Source organism: Monopterus albus, unplaced genomic scaffold (assembly GCF_001952655.1).
Source record: "Monopterus albus unplaced genomic scaffold, M_albus_1.0 scaffold83.1, whole genome shotgun sequence".
NCBI classification, from domain to species: domain Eukaryota; kingdom Metazoa; phylum Chordata; class Actinopteri; order Synbranchiformes; family Synbranchidae; genus Monopterus; species Monopterus albus.
Window position 1 is genome coordinate 448,332 of NW_018127963.1, and position 16,373 is coordinate 464,704.

General features: G+C 37.8%; 3 protein-coding genes across 10 annotated transcripts in view; 2 read left to right on the forward strand and 1 right to left on the reverse strand.

The window, feature by feature from the left end:
• The first annotated feature begins 3,794 nt into the window (after positions 1–3,794).
• LOC109964042 (filamentous growth regulator 23-like) lies at positions 3,795–8,773 on the forward strand. The gene is made up of 13 exons (XM_020607059.1): positions 3,795–3,867; positions 4,342–4,537; positions 4,697–4,833; positions 4,957–5,048; positions 5,175–5,871; positions 5,982–6,035; positions 6,157–6,216; positions 6,728–6,811; positions 6,925–7,016; positions 7,116–7,174; positions 7,601–7,771; positions 7,873–7,946; positions 8,044–8,773. The coding sequence occupies exons 2-13, from the start codon at positions 4,342–4,344 to the stop codon at positions 8,158–8,160; spliced, it is 1,833 nt and encodes a 610-aa protein (XP_020462715.1). The 5' UTR covers positions 3,795–3,867; the 3' UTR covers positions 8,161–8,773.
• A 180-nt stretch (positions 8,774–8,953) lies between these two features.
• Positions 8,954–13,890, reverse strand: LOC109964061 (torsin-1A-interacting protein 2-like). 3 transcript variants are annotated; one of them, XM_020607094.1, is made up of 8 exons: positions 13,799–13,890; positions 13,395–13,439; positions 13,110–13,280; positions 12,419–12,523; positions 12,193–12,333; positions 11,953–12,066; positions 11,792–11,845; positions 8,954–11,683 (listed from the first exon to the last, which is right to left on the reverse strand). In XM_020607094.1, the coding sequence occupies exons 1-8, from the start codon at positions 13,869–13,871 to the stop codon at positions 10,905–10,907; spliced, it is 1,482 nt and encodes a 493-aa protein (XP_020462750.1). In that variant the 5' UTR covers positions 13,872–13,890; the 3' UTR covers positions 8,954–10,904. The 3 variants fall into 3 exon arrangements, with proteins under 3 accessions (XP_020462750.1, XP_020462749.1, XP_020462748.1); XM_020607093.1 differs by having other exon boundaries at positions 9,663–11,683; positions 12,205–12,333; positions 13,395–13,520; XM_020607092.1 differs by having other exon boundaries at positions 9,684–11,683; positions 13,395–13,520.
• Positions 13,891–14,025: 135 nt separating this feature from the next.
• Positions 14,026–16,373, forward strand: part of LOC109964063 (torsin-1A-interacting protein 2-like) — a 9,682-nt gene continuing 7,334 nt past the window's right edge. For 2 of the 6 annotated variants that reach the window (XM_020607100.1, XM_020607099.1), the window contains exons 1-3: positions 14,026–14,155; positions 14,740–14,813; positions 15,115–15,195. In XM_020607100.1, coding sequence (XP_020462756.1) covers positions 14,771–14,813; positions 15,115–15,195 — 124 coding nt within the window. In that variant the 5' untranslated portion in view covers positions 14,026–14,155; positions 14,740–14,770. The remainder of the gene's footprint in view (positions 14,156–14,739; positions 14,814–15,114; positions 15,196–16,373) is intronic. The other 4 variants (XM_020607101.1, XM_020607103.1, XM_020607102.1 and 1 more) reach the window with 3 other exon arrangements.

The window sequence follows — 16,373 nt, forward strand, 5'->3', positions numbered from 1 at the left end:
GAACTCATGTTCCTTTCGATTGTATTATTATTTATAGTGATGGATGTATCATCTGTACAGATACTTTTTGCTAAACCAGGACCAACATTCACAAAGAACCTATTAAACTTTTCAACTACATCCTCCATTTTATTGACCTGTGTATCATTATCCATAAAATATTGAGGGTAGTTACTCTTGCTGGAACTGTTTCTAATCAATTTATTTAATATATTCCACGTACCTCTCATGTTATTTATATTATCCTCTAATACTTTAGAATAATATAGTTTCTTACATATCCTCAATAATGCAGTTAATTTGTTCTTGTATGACTTATATCTTTCTTCCGCCTTCTTTGATCTGTCCTTTATGAATTTCTTGTATAACGCATTCTTCTTTTTGCATGCATTCTGTAATCCCTTACTTATCCACCGTTTCCCACTGTAATTCCTTTTATATTTATACTGCTTACGAGGACAGTTCCTGTCGTATACATTCTTAAATATATTTAAAAATTTCTCATATGCTTTATCTAAGTCATCCTCTCTGTAAACTGGTTCCCAATTTTGCCCCAAGAAATCCTCTTTTAGCCTCCTTACCGCATGTTCATTCATCACCCTCCTGTAGAAAAAATTTGTTTTAGGCCTTTCTTTTCTATACTGGCCCTCATGAACCACAAATACTGGTAGATGATCACTAATATCATTTATAAGTAGTCCACTTGTCATTTTACTATCCAGAACATTGGTAAATATATTATCGATTAATGTTGCATGCTGAGTTGTTACTCTACTTGGTTTTGTAATTTTTGGGTATAAACTGCATCTGTATATTGTGTTAATAAACTCCTCAGTTCCTGTGTGCTTGTTAGGATCTAACAAATCTATATTGAAGTCACCACATATGAACATTAGTTTATGACTTAGTGTCAGGTAATTTTCTTCCATCCACTCATTAAACTTTTCTATGCTGGCACCAGGTGCTCTGTAGATACAACTTATTATCACTTTTTTTTTTTCCAGTAGTAATTCAACCGTCACACACTCACACAATATGCTTGTATGTTAACAATCTATCCAAATTTTAAGCTGTTCAGTTATTAATTTTCATGTGGTTTACATGTGGGGAAGTGTTCAATTTAATAAAACTGACTGGATAATCATGTTAAATATGTCAAAATGTATTTTGCCCTTGAATGGTTCGGAAGGGCAGAGTTGCATCTGTTAGTCCCTTTGTGCTATAAAAAGAACTAGATGGGATTTTAAAACTTGGTGTCTTTTCAATCTGCCCAGATCTGTATTTAGACAGTGTTAGGTATTTTTAGTCAGATAGAAATTGGATAGATACTTTATGTATTAGAAATGTTTAGTGGAGATAGGATGTCTAGTTAGACTGTTAAATGCTTAGTCATACTTATGAGTTTCTACAGGGTACATCTGGTCAAGGATAACTAGAGAGAAGAGTTGATGACTGTCAGCAGACAGGGTGTTTAATATTATTATTACAACATGTATAACTGTAGCCTTAGCCATAATATGTTCTCATGTTTAAGTCACGACATGTACTAGAGGTCGTGAGAATGTTTTTAGTTACACACCACTTAATCAACAGACACACACACATTGATTTGCTTCATGTTTTGACTACTGCTATGACCAGCTGCAAAGCTGGCAACAGAGACGTCCCGGTTGGTGTTTCTGTGTAGTATGGGGCTAGCCCAACCGAAGGGATATAATGTATAGGCCTGGTGGGTTCAGGGTCTTTCATCTTACATCTGCCTGTGTGCAGGTTGGAGGTGCAAGATGCCTGCGTGTGTAATGTTAATTTTACCTGTGATCCTTTGAATAAATCAGCATTGTTTTGAAGTTACTTGGACTGCCTCGTCTCTCAGAGTTAGCAATGGTAAGAAGAACCAAAGCCAACAACAGTATTTAGACACTTCTTCATATGACACCTCTTCTAGACAAGAGCAATGTGTAAAATCTGATAAATAAAGCACTATGCAAACAGCATAGACATTAAAAAAAGAACAAAACCTAAATGTCACATAAAAATAACAAGAAGTCATTTAGTATGCAGTGCAATCTTTGCAGAATTGCATCAGATTTGCTGATCCGTGTGCTGGTGCAACAGTACAGTACAACTGTATTTTTTATTGTTCTTGTTTCTCTCTCTCTTTTTCTCTCTCTTTTGGCAGTGGATCCTCTTCAGCCATCAAGCACTCAGCTTTTGCGGTACACATCAGTCTGGACACACCCATTGCACAGAAGTTGCACTGCCCCTTTTGATCAGTGACCATTATTATGCAAATATTTTGCTTTGTTGAATCATTAATACTGTCAAGAACTTTGAATTGTAATATATTTATATTTTATAACTTTTTTTTCTAAGTTTTTTTCAGGTCATTATAAATTGTTTTTCAATTAGCAGCTATTTTGATTTGAAGTTTTCATCAAGGGACTGTTTTTCTACTGGAACTGCTGACTTGAATCTATCTTGTATTATGACTATATTGCTTTCAGAAGGTGTGGCCTTATGTCAACATGAGCACCTTCTATTGAGTTTCTTCTTCCTTAACCCTGAGTGATATCATGCTTTGGCTGAGTCACATTTTGCCAGGCAATGTCTTTCTTATGATTACAGTACAGTGATTACAGTACAGTGATGCATTAAAAGGACTGTGGACTCCTAGAGTCTAGTCGAAGAAGGAGGTTTCTTGTGCTATATGTGCTATACGTACTATACATACAGTATATAACAGTAACTCTACCTTCGGAAGTAGGACTCGGAAGCCAGATGTGCACACAAAGACACACTTTGTAAACAATCAGTGAAGGTGTTTAATTTGAGAACGATCATGAAAGGGCTCCCAAGGAAGACTGACAGGAGCAGATAAGGAGCCTGTACGCTGTTAGCAATAAACTGAGGTATATGGTAGGTCTGATCACAAGTAAATGCAAACTGTATTTTGCCACTTTACTTGTACATGTGGGTGGGTGCACTTCTAACTTCCTTATTCAGTCACTGAGTTTGTTGCTCTGCTCTTCAGTCTTTATTACATATCTAACTGTCCTGGAAGGTGAAGCTCTGTCTGCAAAGACATTCATTCATCTTCTCTTTTTCTTAAAGCAACTTGAACATAATCTTTTCACCAAGAGTCCAATTTGACATCATATGGTTTGATGGTAGTGGACATTGCATACAAGTGGCTTACTTTAAGGTAAGAGCAAAGAGTTGTTACTATCATTCTATGTTTGATTATTTACCACTGATATCTTAAAGTTGTATATTCAGTGTTAGAGATTTCTGAAACTCTTGCTATTTCCTTTAGACCTAATGTTTAAATTATTTGTATTTTTCAAAAGAAATTTATATACACATTTTATTATTTGTAGCAATTCTGTGTTAACACCCATGTTTGTTGAAGAGTGTGGGAACTGTGGTGCTGTTGTTGTCCAACTGTACTGTTCAAAAATTAGGGCACTGTAGGTGCTGCCAAACAACCTTAAAGCTTTAACACCTTTACTAGTACTGTTAATCTTTGTCATTTAAAGCCAGTGTGCTGGAACCAAGAAAGCCAACTGTAAAATGTATTAGTTGATTCAGAAAGCATTCAAACCCTTTGTACACTTTACTGTGTTATTGATTTTGCTTTAAATGGATAAAACTGCCATTTTGCTCATCAATATACACTTGACAAACCATAATGATAAAGTGAAAACATGTTTTTTAACAGATTTGCACTTAGAGTATCAGGAATAGAGTGGGCTGCCTCCTAAAGGGAGCGATGGCGGTTTGATTCCCAGCTTCTCCTGTCCACATGTTGAAGTGTATTTGAGTGTGACACTGAACCCCAAGTTGATCCCGGTGGCTGTCTACCAGAGTGTGAGTGTGGGAATGTTTGTGATCCAAATTTGGTGAAAGTGCTTTGAGTGTGCTTAAATTCATGGAAAAGCACTAAACAAGTATAAGACCATTTGCAAGCTTTGTATACGCACTTTGGAGCAGGTTGTCTTCACGTGCCTTTCTGGCTGAATTCATCCTTCCCTTAGTTCTGACCAGCCTCCCTGTCCCTGCTGACACCCCCATGTTTCACCCTAGGGTTAATTAGCCAGGTGATGAGCAGTCTGTGATCTTCACCAGACATAGTGCTTGAAATATAAATACTCTTTGAAGTGTGTAGTAAAAAACTAAACAGATACTTATGGTACTAATGCATTAGCTGGTTATCACTGTAACAGTGTTTCAGGCTAAGGTTAATAATTCTCAGTGACTGCATGTTGATGAAGAAGCATAAAAAGTACATGTTCATATTTGGCTTATGGCATTTACAGATGACATTGCACACTTGTTTTACAGATGTGGATGTGGACTGTGATTGGCCTTAATATCCTCACAATGGTGCATGGGTTTTCAAATGGAAATTTCCCACAGTCATGTACATCAATGTTACCTGTACATTTGGACAACAACAACAAACAAATTCCTCCACAGAACACTGAAGCACCCTTTGAGGTCAGGACCCTACCTGTCAGTAGGGGAGAGCCTATTACAGGTATGCAAACTCTTGGTCCCCTTTTCCTGGCAGCTTGTCTGTCACTATCAGTCTTTGTTGCACTGGTCATTTACTTATTATAGCAAGGGTATTACTATGACTGTCTTCATTTTCTGTCAGTTCACTTTCACCCTGATCAATCTTCAAATAATTTTACAGTTTTTCTCAAAAGCAAGACATCAGTGGCATTTCGGGGGTTTATGTTGGAAGCTCAAAAGAATAAAGACCGTCCTGTTGGAAGATTTATCTTGCTTGACACTAGTTTTGGACAACTCCTGGGCTGTAATGGATCAGCAGTAAGCAACTGTCCAAATTCATAATTTTTACAGTTAATATTGATATATTCCTACTTCCCATGTCAGTTACAGTGACAATCAAATTAACTTCAAGTCATCAGAGCTGTCTGTCACTCTCTTCAGGACTCAGCTGTTAGTAACAACAACAATCTCGACAAGACTTCAATCAGCGTTAACTGGACAGCACAGGGAGAAAACTCAGACATCGTTTTCAGGTTACTTTTAAAGTATTCATACCCTTTGACTGTGCTCCAAAACTAAGTTGCTCCAGATTTATTTTATCTTACAGTGCAGTGCATAAGGCATTACATTAACATCTGTTCCTGTCTGACATGTTTCAGAGCCACATTTCTTCAGACTTTTTCAAGATACTGGACCTCAGTGATTTCCACCCCACTTCCACAAACCACAAGTACCACAACACCAAGCACCTCAACAAGGACCACAACTCTAAATACTACAACAAGTGCTACAACAACAACTGCAACACAAAGTGCTACAGCAAGTACCACAACACCAAATACTTCAACAAGCAGCACAATGGCAAGTACTAAAACAAGTAACAGAACACCGAGTACTACAAGTATCACAACACCAAGCACTACAACAAGTACCATAACACCAAGCACCTCAAAAAGGACCACAACTCTAAATACTACAACAACAAGTACTACAACAACAACTGCAACACAAAGTGCTACAGCAAGTACCACAACACCAAATACTTCAACAAGCAGCACAATGGCAAGTACTAAAACAAGTAACAGAACACCGAGTACTACGAGTATCACAACACCAAGCACTACAACAAGTACCATAACACCAAGCACCTCAAAAAGGACCACAACTCTAAATACTACAACAACAACCGCAACACAAAGTGCTACAAGTACCATAACATCAAATATGTCAACAAGTAGCACAACACCAAGTACTACAACAAGTACTACAGAGCCAAGTTTACTTTCTATTGCAAGTACTGCATCTAGTACCTCACCTACTGGACAAGTATCCAGGCCAATAAGGAGGGACACACAGGTGGATTTGATTTACATTTTTGACATTGTGCAAAAATCTATGTATAAATATAAAAACTTCCTCAGTTTTATTTACACAGCGAATCCTTCTTTCTCTTGATTTCTCCTCAGCGAGCAGGTATTACGATGACAAGTTTCGACTGTGTTTTCGTGGTCATGAAAATGGTACAGTATATAAACTCATGTCACCCAGTAATTGCTGTTAAACAATGGCCCTACCAAAGGCATGGCGTGGTTATCATTGTGATACAAGACGATTTAATGCTCTGTCACTCTGTGTCTGCAGGGACTGTATAATATAGACAACACTCTCACCAACAGCCCAGTTTTTCACCCTCTAAATAAGGTAAGGCATGAGTTGCAGGGCTTTTGTTCCACTTTCTAGAGTTCCTCATCCAGCATACTGGTATTGTTTCAGTGACTCCCTCCTGTGTAAGTACAATATATACAGTACTTTGAATTGCCAAGATGCTAAAACGGCACACCCCATCTCTATGTGTAAAAAAAATTACTACAGAGCGAAGTAATGAGACAATTGAAATACATTAAATGACTAAACAGTATCAGAAATGTGTTATTTAGTTTGTGGTTGTAATTCAAATTTCAGTTTATTATTTGTATTTTGTTTTAGTGCATATACTGCATATATTTTCTGAATTCCTCTGTTTCCATTGTTTAGTGGGTTTCAACATATAACCAATCAGCATAAGTTATATGCTCTATGGCATTTGTATAGGCTCAGCCAGTACGCTGTGCTTATGTATCTGTGCCTTCGAAGACAAAGACTAAATGAACACTAAATATTCAGGTTTATTACAATAATTAAAACTGGATTTTTGTTTGTTTGTTTTTTGTAGGGGCTAATAATACTGTGCGGTGTACTTTGTGCAGCAACGGAAATAGCGGCTTTGGTATTGTTTAATGAAGGAGATTCCAATAAAGTGAGTAATAATTACTGATGTACAACACTTCTGTATGTCTATGTCAACATTTTTAATTGTTCTGTGGTTATTTTTAACATGTGTGTCTCTATGTCTGTCTCTGTGTGTTTTAGGTTACACTTGTTGCTCTTGTGTGTGTGGTTTTAGTGATTAATTTCATTGAGCTGGTAATCGTCTCTGTGCCATGGGGACCCAGTCTTGAACTGTACGTTTAACTCCTCTTCCTCTGACCGAATGTTTGACTTGACCCTTACATCAACACGTTGTGTACAACTGGTTTTGTATCTCTTTTGTTCTGTTCAAGGAAGAAGATGTGTAACCTTGCTGTCAAAGTGTGCTCTGTCATTCATGTGGTTTTTACAAGTATGGAAATTCATTTGATTCTAAACTTACAGAGCATTCATTTTTCACTTGAAAAGACTTGCTGTATTTAAAGTAATAATGTGACATTTGGGGGAATATATTTGTTTGCTTTCTTGCCAAGAGTAAGATGAGAAGATTGATACCTCTTTGCTAGCTGGATGGTAACTATGAAGCTAGGTAGCATAGATCAGCACAAGCACTGGAAACAAGGGGAAGCAGCTAGCCTGGCTCTGTCTGAGGGCAACAAAGTCTGCCTAGGAGCACCACAACACCTCACTAATTGACACAGTATATCTTGTTTATGTCATACTATATCTTTAAAACAGCATAGGCATGCTAACTGATGTCACAGCTTGCACTATCTTAACAGAGTTGTCACTGCCTGTTTACTGTAATGATTTATTTCTAAATCTGTTTTACACACAGTTGCTGTCACGTTTATCGGTGTGTATGAGACTGACAACTGCAGCAAGAACATCGAAGAGTCTTGGCTTATAAAAGTGATGGCCGCTGACACAGCATGGATTTTCCTGTCCATAATCTGGGTTTTTGTAGCCAGTATTCAGAGCCAAACAACAGTGGGCAGACACACAACAGGTGAATGACTTATAGCAGTGTGTAGCTGTTTGAACATACTAAGCAGTAAACATATTATGGATTTGTATTAAGAGCATAATGATCACTATTTTCTGTTACAGGCGGTTCACAAAATAGTGAGGAATTTACTCTACAGGGACTGACACAACAGAGATCAACACAACAGAGAAAAAAGGTGACAGCCTGTCACATGATGACAATGTAACATGTTAATAACATAAAATATCATGCATTACAGTAACAATGCCCATTTATGCATCTCTGAATTTCAGAAGCAGCTCACTGCAGCCAAAGCAACTGTTGTTGGTGTTTCAGCGATCATCAGTGTTGGAGCCATGGCTTTCAATATCGCTATCATTGTTGGAATATTTGGGTGTTCAGAAAAATAATAAGGTTTTGCACCAAGACACATGAAGATGTGTTGGAATGTTGATGCTTAGTTTTATATATTATATTTTATCATACATTTTAAAGTTATTCATTAGTGATTACAAAGCGTAGCTTTTGTAAAGGTCATTAAAACATATTGCAACATTGTGTTTCTCTGGTTGGTACTTGAGCTGTAAATAAGTGTTGATTCAAAATAACAATAAAGTTGCCCAATCTGAAAATGCTGGACTGATGTATTACATGGACTATACGATGCCATGGAAATTCTCATTGTTCAGTGTGTAAGAATATAAAAAACTTGAATATCAAGATATTAATATTCCTTGGTACTTTAATAGATGTTATGAAAAATTCTGTTATTAAACATGATTTATGCTATTTAATGTGTTTTAAACTTTCAGAACAGAGCCATGTGAGAAACTGGCTGTGTAGGCCTGAAGGACATTTTCTGTCTTTCATGTGAAACTCTGTGTGCTGTGATATACTCAACTACAGGATGTTCAAGATGAAGAGAGGCACAACACAGGCTAAACATGTGTTCCAGTATGATTATCTTCTAGATTGCGTTATCAGGGTATGCCTTTTTACTATGCTGTATGAAACCTAGCTCAATCAGACAACTCTGTACTATTGTGTTGACTTGTCTCCTTGCGGCAAGTAAAGTAAATTACTTAAAAAGATTCCACTGACTTTGTTGCTTTATTAAAAATTCTTTTGACAATAGACAGTTCAATCAATAATTTGTCTTTAATTCTACATAATAAAAATCAGTCAATAAAAACCGACTGTTTTTGTTATGTTTCTGGTTCATGTATCAAAATGGTTTATAAGTAAAATCACAGATATATCAGTTATTTTCTAAGTGAAACATAACATTTATACATGCAACTTAAAAAATATTTTGGTTTCTAATCTTTTATCCCCAGCCATTTTAGCTACCTTAGTGTCTACATAACAAGACTCACTGATCATTTTTCATTATTAACAAGCAATTTACAGTATGTCAACTTTCAGGCTGTTGACTCAGTCAGTCATTAAACCTCCACCATGTTAAGAAAGCATGCTTATCAGTTCCTTGGAAAATGACTTGCTGTAACTTCCTTGTTTATTCACCGCACTGAAACCGTTTCGCCATCTGGCATTAATGTTCATTTCATAACCACTTCTCAGAAAAGCAAAAAAAAAAACAAAAAAAACAGACTTTGATAGGTTGATGTGGAGAAGTTAGACAGTAAGGGTTTGTAAAAATCATGCAGTTGTGAAGTGAACCTTTGAACTCTACTGCTTCTTAATGATAATCACATCTCACATCTCACATCCAAGTCACATCTCTTAACTGGAACTTGGTAACTTCCTTGTTCCTAAACTTGATACAATACATTTAGTGTGTTGTAACACTGTTAGTATCACGTTAAGGCTACTTTACAAAAACAGCTCTCTTGTCAGCAGGAGTGCTATACAGTCTGAGGACTTCTATACCACTGTTTCAGAAATTTAAAACATACATACCCAGTCTAAGCACAACATGGTTTAGATAATTAACTGTTAGTTATCAAAATAATCTTTATTGAAAAATATCCAGGTGTTTATATAAACAACAGAAAATTCATCTCATGGTGACAACATTAAAAGAATGAGTGACATCAGAGGAAAGAAAACTTTTTATGATACATTTAAATTAGACAAAATTTTAAAAATGTATGAGCAAGAAACCTCATTGGAGTTCTGTTGTTGTTGTGAAGATACAGTATCAAATGGCTGTTTTGGTACTTCAAATATAGTCTTGTCTTCTCCATATGACTGTTTAAGGCACATTTTGTGATAAGAGTAAAAATCAATTTTCAAATTCAAATTATTTAGTGAGAACATATGTTTTTAGGTTGATGATGCTTCAAGTACCCTTCAGTGGTTTATATTTCTATATGTGTGTATGTGCATGTGTACAAACACAACTATCAAAAAATATTCTAAACTACAAGATACAATATATCACAAAAACACATTCTGAAAGAACAAATATAAAATACTATAAAACAAAAAATTAAAAGCCAGAACTCTTGATAATATACACACTTAAATGAAAACCAAATAATTTTAGTGCAAAACCAATCCAATTGCACACACGGAGCAATTAAATGGAGCAACACACATTTCCACAGGGACATTAAACAGCAACATAAAGTAAGCCATCAGTTGTTGGGGATTTTTTAAACAAAACAAGAAATATGCATGTCTACAGAAAATGAAACACTTTGTAATGCTCCAAATAAAGACCCAGTGACATCCATGCTGACCACTTAGATTGGAAATACACATTAAAATCTGTTGAAAAACGTCCTATCTATACACACTTATAACACAAAACATGTAGAAAACAAATACATCAGACTATACTTTGTATATGTTATCTACTAAATCTGCATGGGAATGTGTGTTTAATATCCTTCACTAGAAGTGGAATGATGGTCCGAGTGTTACATCCTTACACAAAGCCTGCACATGTATGCAAAAACCGAGTGTATATCTTGTAATTGAAACTGAATCAAACACTGGACTGCTTGCTTGAGTAGAAGCTTATTTCTGACCCCAAGATATCAATACCAATTTTAAACCATTCAAATGAAGTCTATATGAATACATATGTTAGTCCAATTTTACTTTTCAGCTTTATAGCTCCTGCCACAGTGTCAAGAAGCTTAAAGCTTCTTGACACTGTGGTATCCCTCTGGGATGCCAGCTTGGATTATGAACATCCCTTCTGCTCTACTTCCTTATCAGACACCACAGGCAAGATAAGATGGGAGATGCGGCTCCAGAGTCCACCATACTTGTCAGTGTCCATCTTATTGAAGGCTGTTTGATTGCTGGAGCCCACCAGCTTCTTCTTGACATAGTCCTGCACCATTTCCTCTACATCCTTCAGACTCTGCTCTCTGCTGACCTCATCTTGAGGCAGCAGCACAGTAAACAACAAGAACACCCGCTTATATGCAGCATTCTCATGGTCACAGTAGCGATAGAAAATAAGTGTGGAGCCTGGAGGCAGCTCTTCAAAACGATGAATGACTGCAACAGGTTTGTCTCCCTCAAAGGCTGCTTGCAGTTGGCTGTCAATGTCCAGCTTCACCTCATCGCTGTCCTGGTCAGCTTTGCTGGCTCCATCAATGTGGAGGACAGAGGCGTTGAGGGCAGAGGAGAAGGCAGAGGCCAGGCCCTGAGCCAGGCAGTGCAGCGTCCTCTCGGCTTGGAGGCCCGCAGTTAGAATCAGACTCACCGGCTCTGTGGGCTGGGCTGTCTGGAAGTGCCTCTGCAGGTGGATCCTGCTCCTATTCCACAACTCAGGCCGCTGACTAGGGAACTGAGCCTCAAGAATTGACAACTGATCTGCAAACTTGTCTGCCTTTGCAGACCTGAATGATTTCCCACCATGATCTCCAATCTTTTGGATTTTCTTGTATGCCAGCAAGGCAGCAGAACTGAGCAGCACCAGGAGAACCAAACAACATAAATACCACATGAATCCTGAAAGCACACACAATCATGTTCAAATGCAGTATAGCACATAATGTAGAATGATTCTTCCCAACTTCTGGATGTAAAGAGAAAGTAATTAAAGTAATTATGCCTTACCTTTAGAAGAATATCCAGAGCTTCTCTTGATGACAACAGTTTTCTTTGTCCCTTCTAAGACAGAAAATCTCATTAAATCAATGACAAATCAGTGTCAATATAAAGTCATTAGATGTTATAGATGTTATAAGAACTATAATATTTAGCTAAAGCCGCAATACCTTGTTTCTTGCGCTGAACAGTTTCTTTTTGCAATGGAATGTTATTAAAACGTTGTCGCGTTGTGAAAGACTTCTCCGGGAGAATTGTGACATGGTGGTTAACTCTGGGTGTAACTAAGGTTGAGACAAAAATGTATTAATTTAAAGATCTGACCATTTTTAGAGATGCAAATCTACTGAACAAGTGCTCAACTTAAGTATCTTGACTAAAATCTGGTAAAATAAATACATCTCTAATACCAGTGCTCTTGCCTTTGGCCTCCATCGTCCTCTTGTACTCAGCCATGCTTCTGGGGACTGGCACATCATGTCTATTCACCAGTGATCTGTCTTGCACGGCAGGCTTGGTGATGGCTGCAGGTCCTTTGGTTGATGGTTTTACTAAAAACAAATAAGCCAGATTAGAACAGCTGTATTATCCTCCCATAATGTAATCATCCCCATGCAGAATGGGGCTACATTATACCTGTCTTGGTCTTCATCCAGTCTGCATCTTCAGCTACATCATGACCAGATCGGCAGCGCTCCCCAAGCACTACACGAGGTGATAAATTCACATCCCCAATGGTGTCTGTTTTACACAGAGGGAAAACTGTGATTAAAATAAAAACGCTCAACTGCCCATGATTAGATCCGATATTGGCAAGACTTATGTCATAGTAAAACACCCAGAATACACCTACAGAAAATATGTCACACTTGTTATTTCATAGCACCTGCATGCATTAAAACACACAAAAACACATAAACGTGTTTGTGCCATTTCTCTGCCACATATAATCAATAAGTGATGAGGCCCTTAGTGGGATGTAAATGCTAAATTTCTCATCTTCACAAGCTAATACAAAAACATACATAAGATGAAAGAGAAAGTGAAAGTGGATTGCTAGACCTGTTTTTTGCACATCCATAGACACTGTTTACTTGACTAGTGCTGAACAAATAGCTGATTAACCTGGTAGTGAATCTACAGAAAATGTATCAACCACAATTTTGATAACTGATGTCTCAAATCAAACCTTGGCTGGTTCCATCTTCTCAAATGTGAGAATCTGTTGCCTGTGGTTTTTTTTTTTTAGCATTGTAAATATATACATTTTACCAGACAGTTAATAAAATCAGTTATCAATTATTTAATGATGAGTTGCAGTTCTAACCTTGGCATATTTTTTCCTGAAAGCCATGAAAGGAATCCTGCCCAATATCCAATCCCGGGTCTTGACTGTGTTCCATATCCTCAACTGACTCTTGGACATCCATCTCATTCGCATCACCGCTACCGCCCACTGCTCTCCCAGTCTCCAGCCGTCTCTTCTTGCCAGGAGAATCTGTTAGGTATGAAATAAATCTTGGTTGTTTACACTGACTTAAACAGAGCATAATGAGGGCTAATAATCATTTTAACTAAGCTGTCGCAAAAAGGGCCAACTGGAGCATTCTACCTTCATCCTCTGAGCCATTCTCCACAACTCCGGATCCACTGTCACCTGCAACAGGAGCATGGTTTTCTAAGCCCATGTTTTTGGTTCGCTTAAGAGGAGCCCTGGGGGTTGCTTCATAACTCAATACTAAAGAATGAACAGAAAGAAATGATTGAGACAGTAATGAGTATGTGACTGCCCTCCACTGTAACGTCAACGTTACTGCATAAAATACCAAGAAATTCCTAGCCATTAACGTAAAGCTCGTTTTATGGCAATTTTTTAGTCTAAGAACATTGCTCACTAATAAAGTCAGCTAAAGATAATCAAAGTGTGAATTTCATTCATTCTGTTGTTAAACTGAGTGAGCTAAAGTCAGGGCTAACGCTAGCTAACTGTCATATAACGCTAGTCCGTTAGCTCACCTCTAACTGATGACGGCCGTGTCGATCGTCTCAAGGGGCGAGCAACCTTGTTTTCAGAAGCTTTGGAATCCATTTATGTTTACAACTCGACCGAGCGATGCCAGAAACATCAATTAAATAATACGACAAAACATCGTGTCCACTAATACAGACAAGCGACTGTATTTCCGTAAATCTTAGGGGATGTATTTTGTGACCGTACGCTATTGATGTCCGGAAACTATTTGTACAGAAACAGGGGCACGGTTGAACGTTCCGCTTGTCAGTGCGACACACGGACCTACTGTAGAAAGATAAGGACACGTTAACTAGCTAAACGGTTCATACTCCTCGGCGATGTGATCGGCTATACATGTGGTAAGAACCAGAAATTATTTGTAAACTGCTATCTGTATTTTAATTAATATACATTAATGCGGTTCTTAGTGGGTAAAGACATGCTACTGCATTGCTAACTGCCTTAGCACTTCTCAGCCGGGGGCTAGCTTAACCATAGCTAAATTATCTGACAGTTAAGGCTAACCCGCTAGTTATTTTGCTAAATAATTAACAAATGCTAACTGCCTTTGTTTTTGTTTTGCTTACTCTCTGCTCGTACAGTAAATTCAGCTTAAGTTAGCGCCCAAATATTTTAGCAAGCATCAAAACAGACAAGTCCGTGACTCCTATACTTCCTGTTTGGTATTGATTGTTTGTTTTGTACTGGCAGTTTTACTAAACGTGACCCCCGCATAGGTTTGTGTATTATAAACCAGTATTACTTGAAAACTTGAGGATTATTTTAAAGAGTACAAACTTACTTTCAGTCTACCCCTATTAATAGCCACGTAAGCAGTTTATAACATCGATTTGGAAGCTGAACGTGACGAGAGTCTGTCTAAAACGAATGGATGTATTCGGGGATAGGAATAAAAATATTATTTATGATTTGTTTTATGCAGCTAACCATCTTGAGTGTCCTAATTTGAAGACATGGCAGAACAAGACACAGATATCACCCAGCAGCACACAGCAGGTACTGAAACCCCAGCTAGCAAGGACATACAGTATGTCAGATCAGATGTGGTATATTGGACTTGTATACTGACTTTATTTTTCACAGATATGAATGAAGACAGACCACAGTTCACAAATATGAATTATGTCTCACCACATGAGTACAAACAGGCTAAGAGTGTCTTGAATGTAAAACATCAGCCCTCAAAAAGTGAAATATACAAGGTCAATAGTAATCTGTTCAGTGTGTACTGTTTATACCAAATATTTTTCTGCATTTACTGTGCTAATGGAATATGGCCTCTGTTTCACCAAACAAGGCTCAGCTTCATCGTGTACATCCACAAACAGTGAGGCTAAAAACGACAACAGTGAAAACATGGAGCAGGTGGATGTTAGAAGTAAGTACATAGTACAATAGCAGGATTTGATTTCAGACATGACAGTGTCTCAGTGTTTCGTTTCCAATTAATAGCCTCATAAACATTCATCTGCAATAATGAATCCAGAGTGAATTTCTGTGTGTGGGTGTGTTTTGCTGTAATATACATATGTATATGTATATGTATATGTATATGTATATGTGGTGTGTTCATGTACTGTACAGGTATATGTGACACAAGATGTCTTGTCTCTGCACTTTACCCAAAGTTGTTTTACACATTACATTATCTCATCCACAGCTATCCTTGTAAAGGTATTGTAAATGAAAAGGATGAAAATAGTTTTCTTGGAAATTAAGAATTAAAATTTCACTTGACTTCCGGGTTTGCAAGTGAGAGCAGACGTTTTTACTGCTCCTCTTGTCTGTTCTATATTTCAAGTCTTTGAGCATACTTTACAACTGCTAAATGCCTCAAAGAGGGAAAAGAGCTAATAAATCAGAAGTGACGGATGATATGGAGACAGAAGAAATATGTCACAGAGCGGCGCAAGTTAAAGATGTCGTGGATCATGAGAAGCATTCATTACGATGCTGAACCAACAGCAGGAGTGCTTCAAAGGCTTTGTGCAACTGATTATGGAGACAAACAACAAGAGATTCGAAGAATTGATCAGAGAAATACAGGAGATAAAAACGAGTCTGCAGTTTACCCAGCGAGAGGTGGATGAGATAAAGACTGCCATGGGTGAACAGAAAAGACACGCCAAGGAAGCGAAAGAGGAGGTTTACAGAACGTGTGAGAGTTTAATGACTATAACGGATAGAATGGAGCATCTGGAAGCACAGTCCAAGCGAAAAAACCTTATCTTTGAGGGAATCATGGAGACAACTGGAGAAAGCTGGTTGGAGGCAGAAGGTAAAGTGAAGGAGATTCTGAAAAATAATCTGCAAATTCATCAAGAGATTGAGATGGAGCGGGCTCATAGAATCGGGAAACATACTGATCGTGGTCCGAGGGCGATATTGGTGAAGTTGATGAAAGACAAAGACAAGACACAGTTATTGCAACAAGCGAAGAAGCTCAAAGGATCTAACATTTACATAAATGAAGATTACACCGAGTATGTGAGGATGAAAAGAAGGGAATTGATGCCGAAGTTAAAGGAGGCCAGGGCGAGGGGAGACATCGCGTTC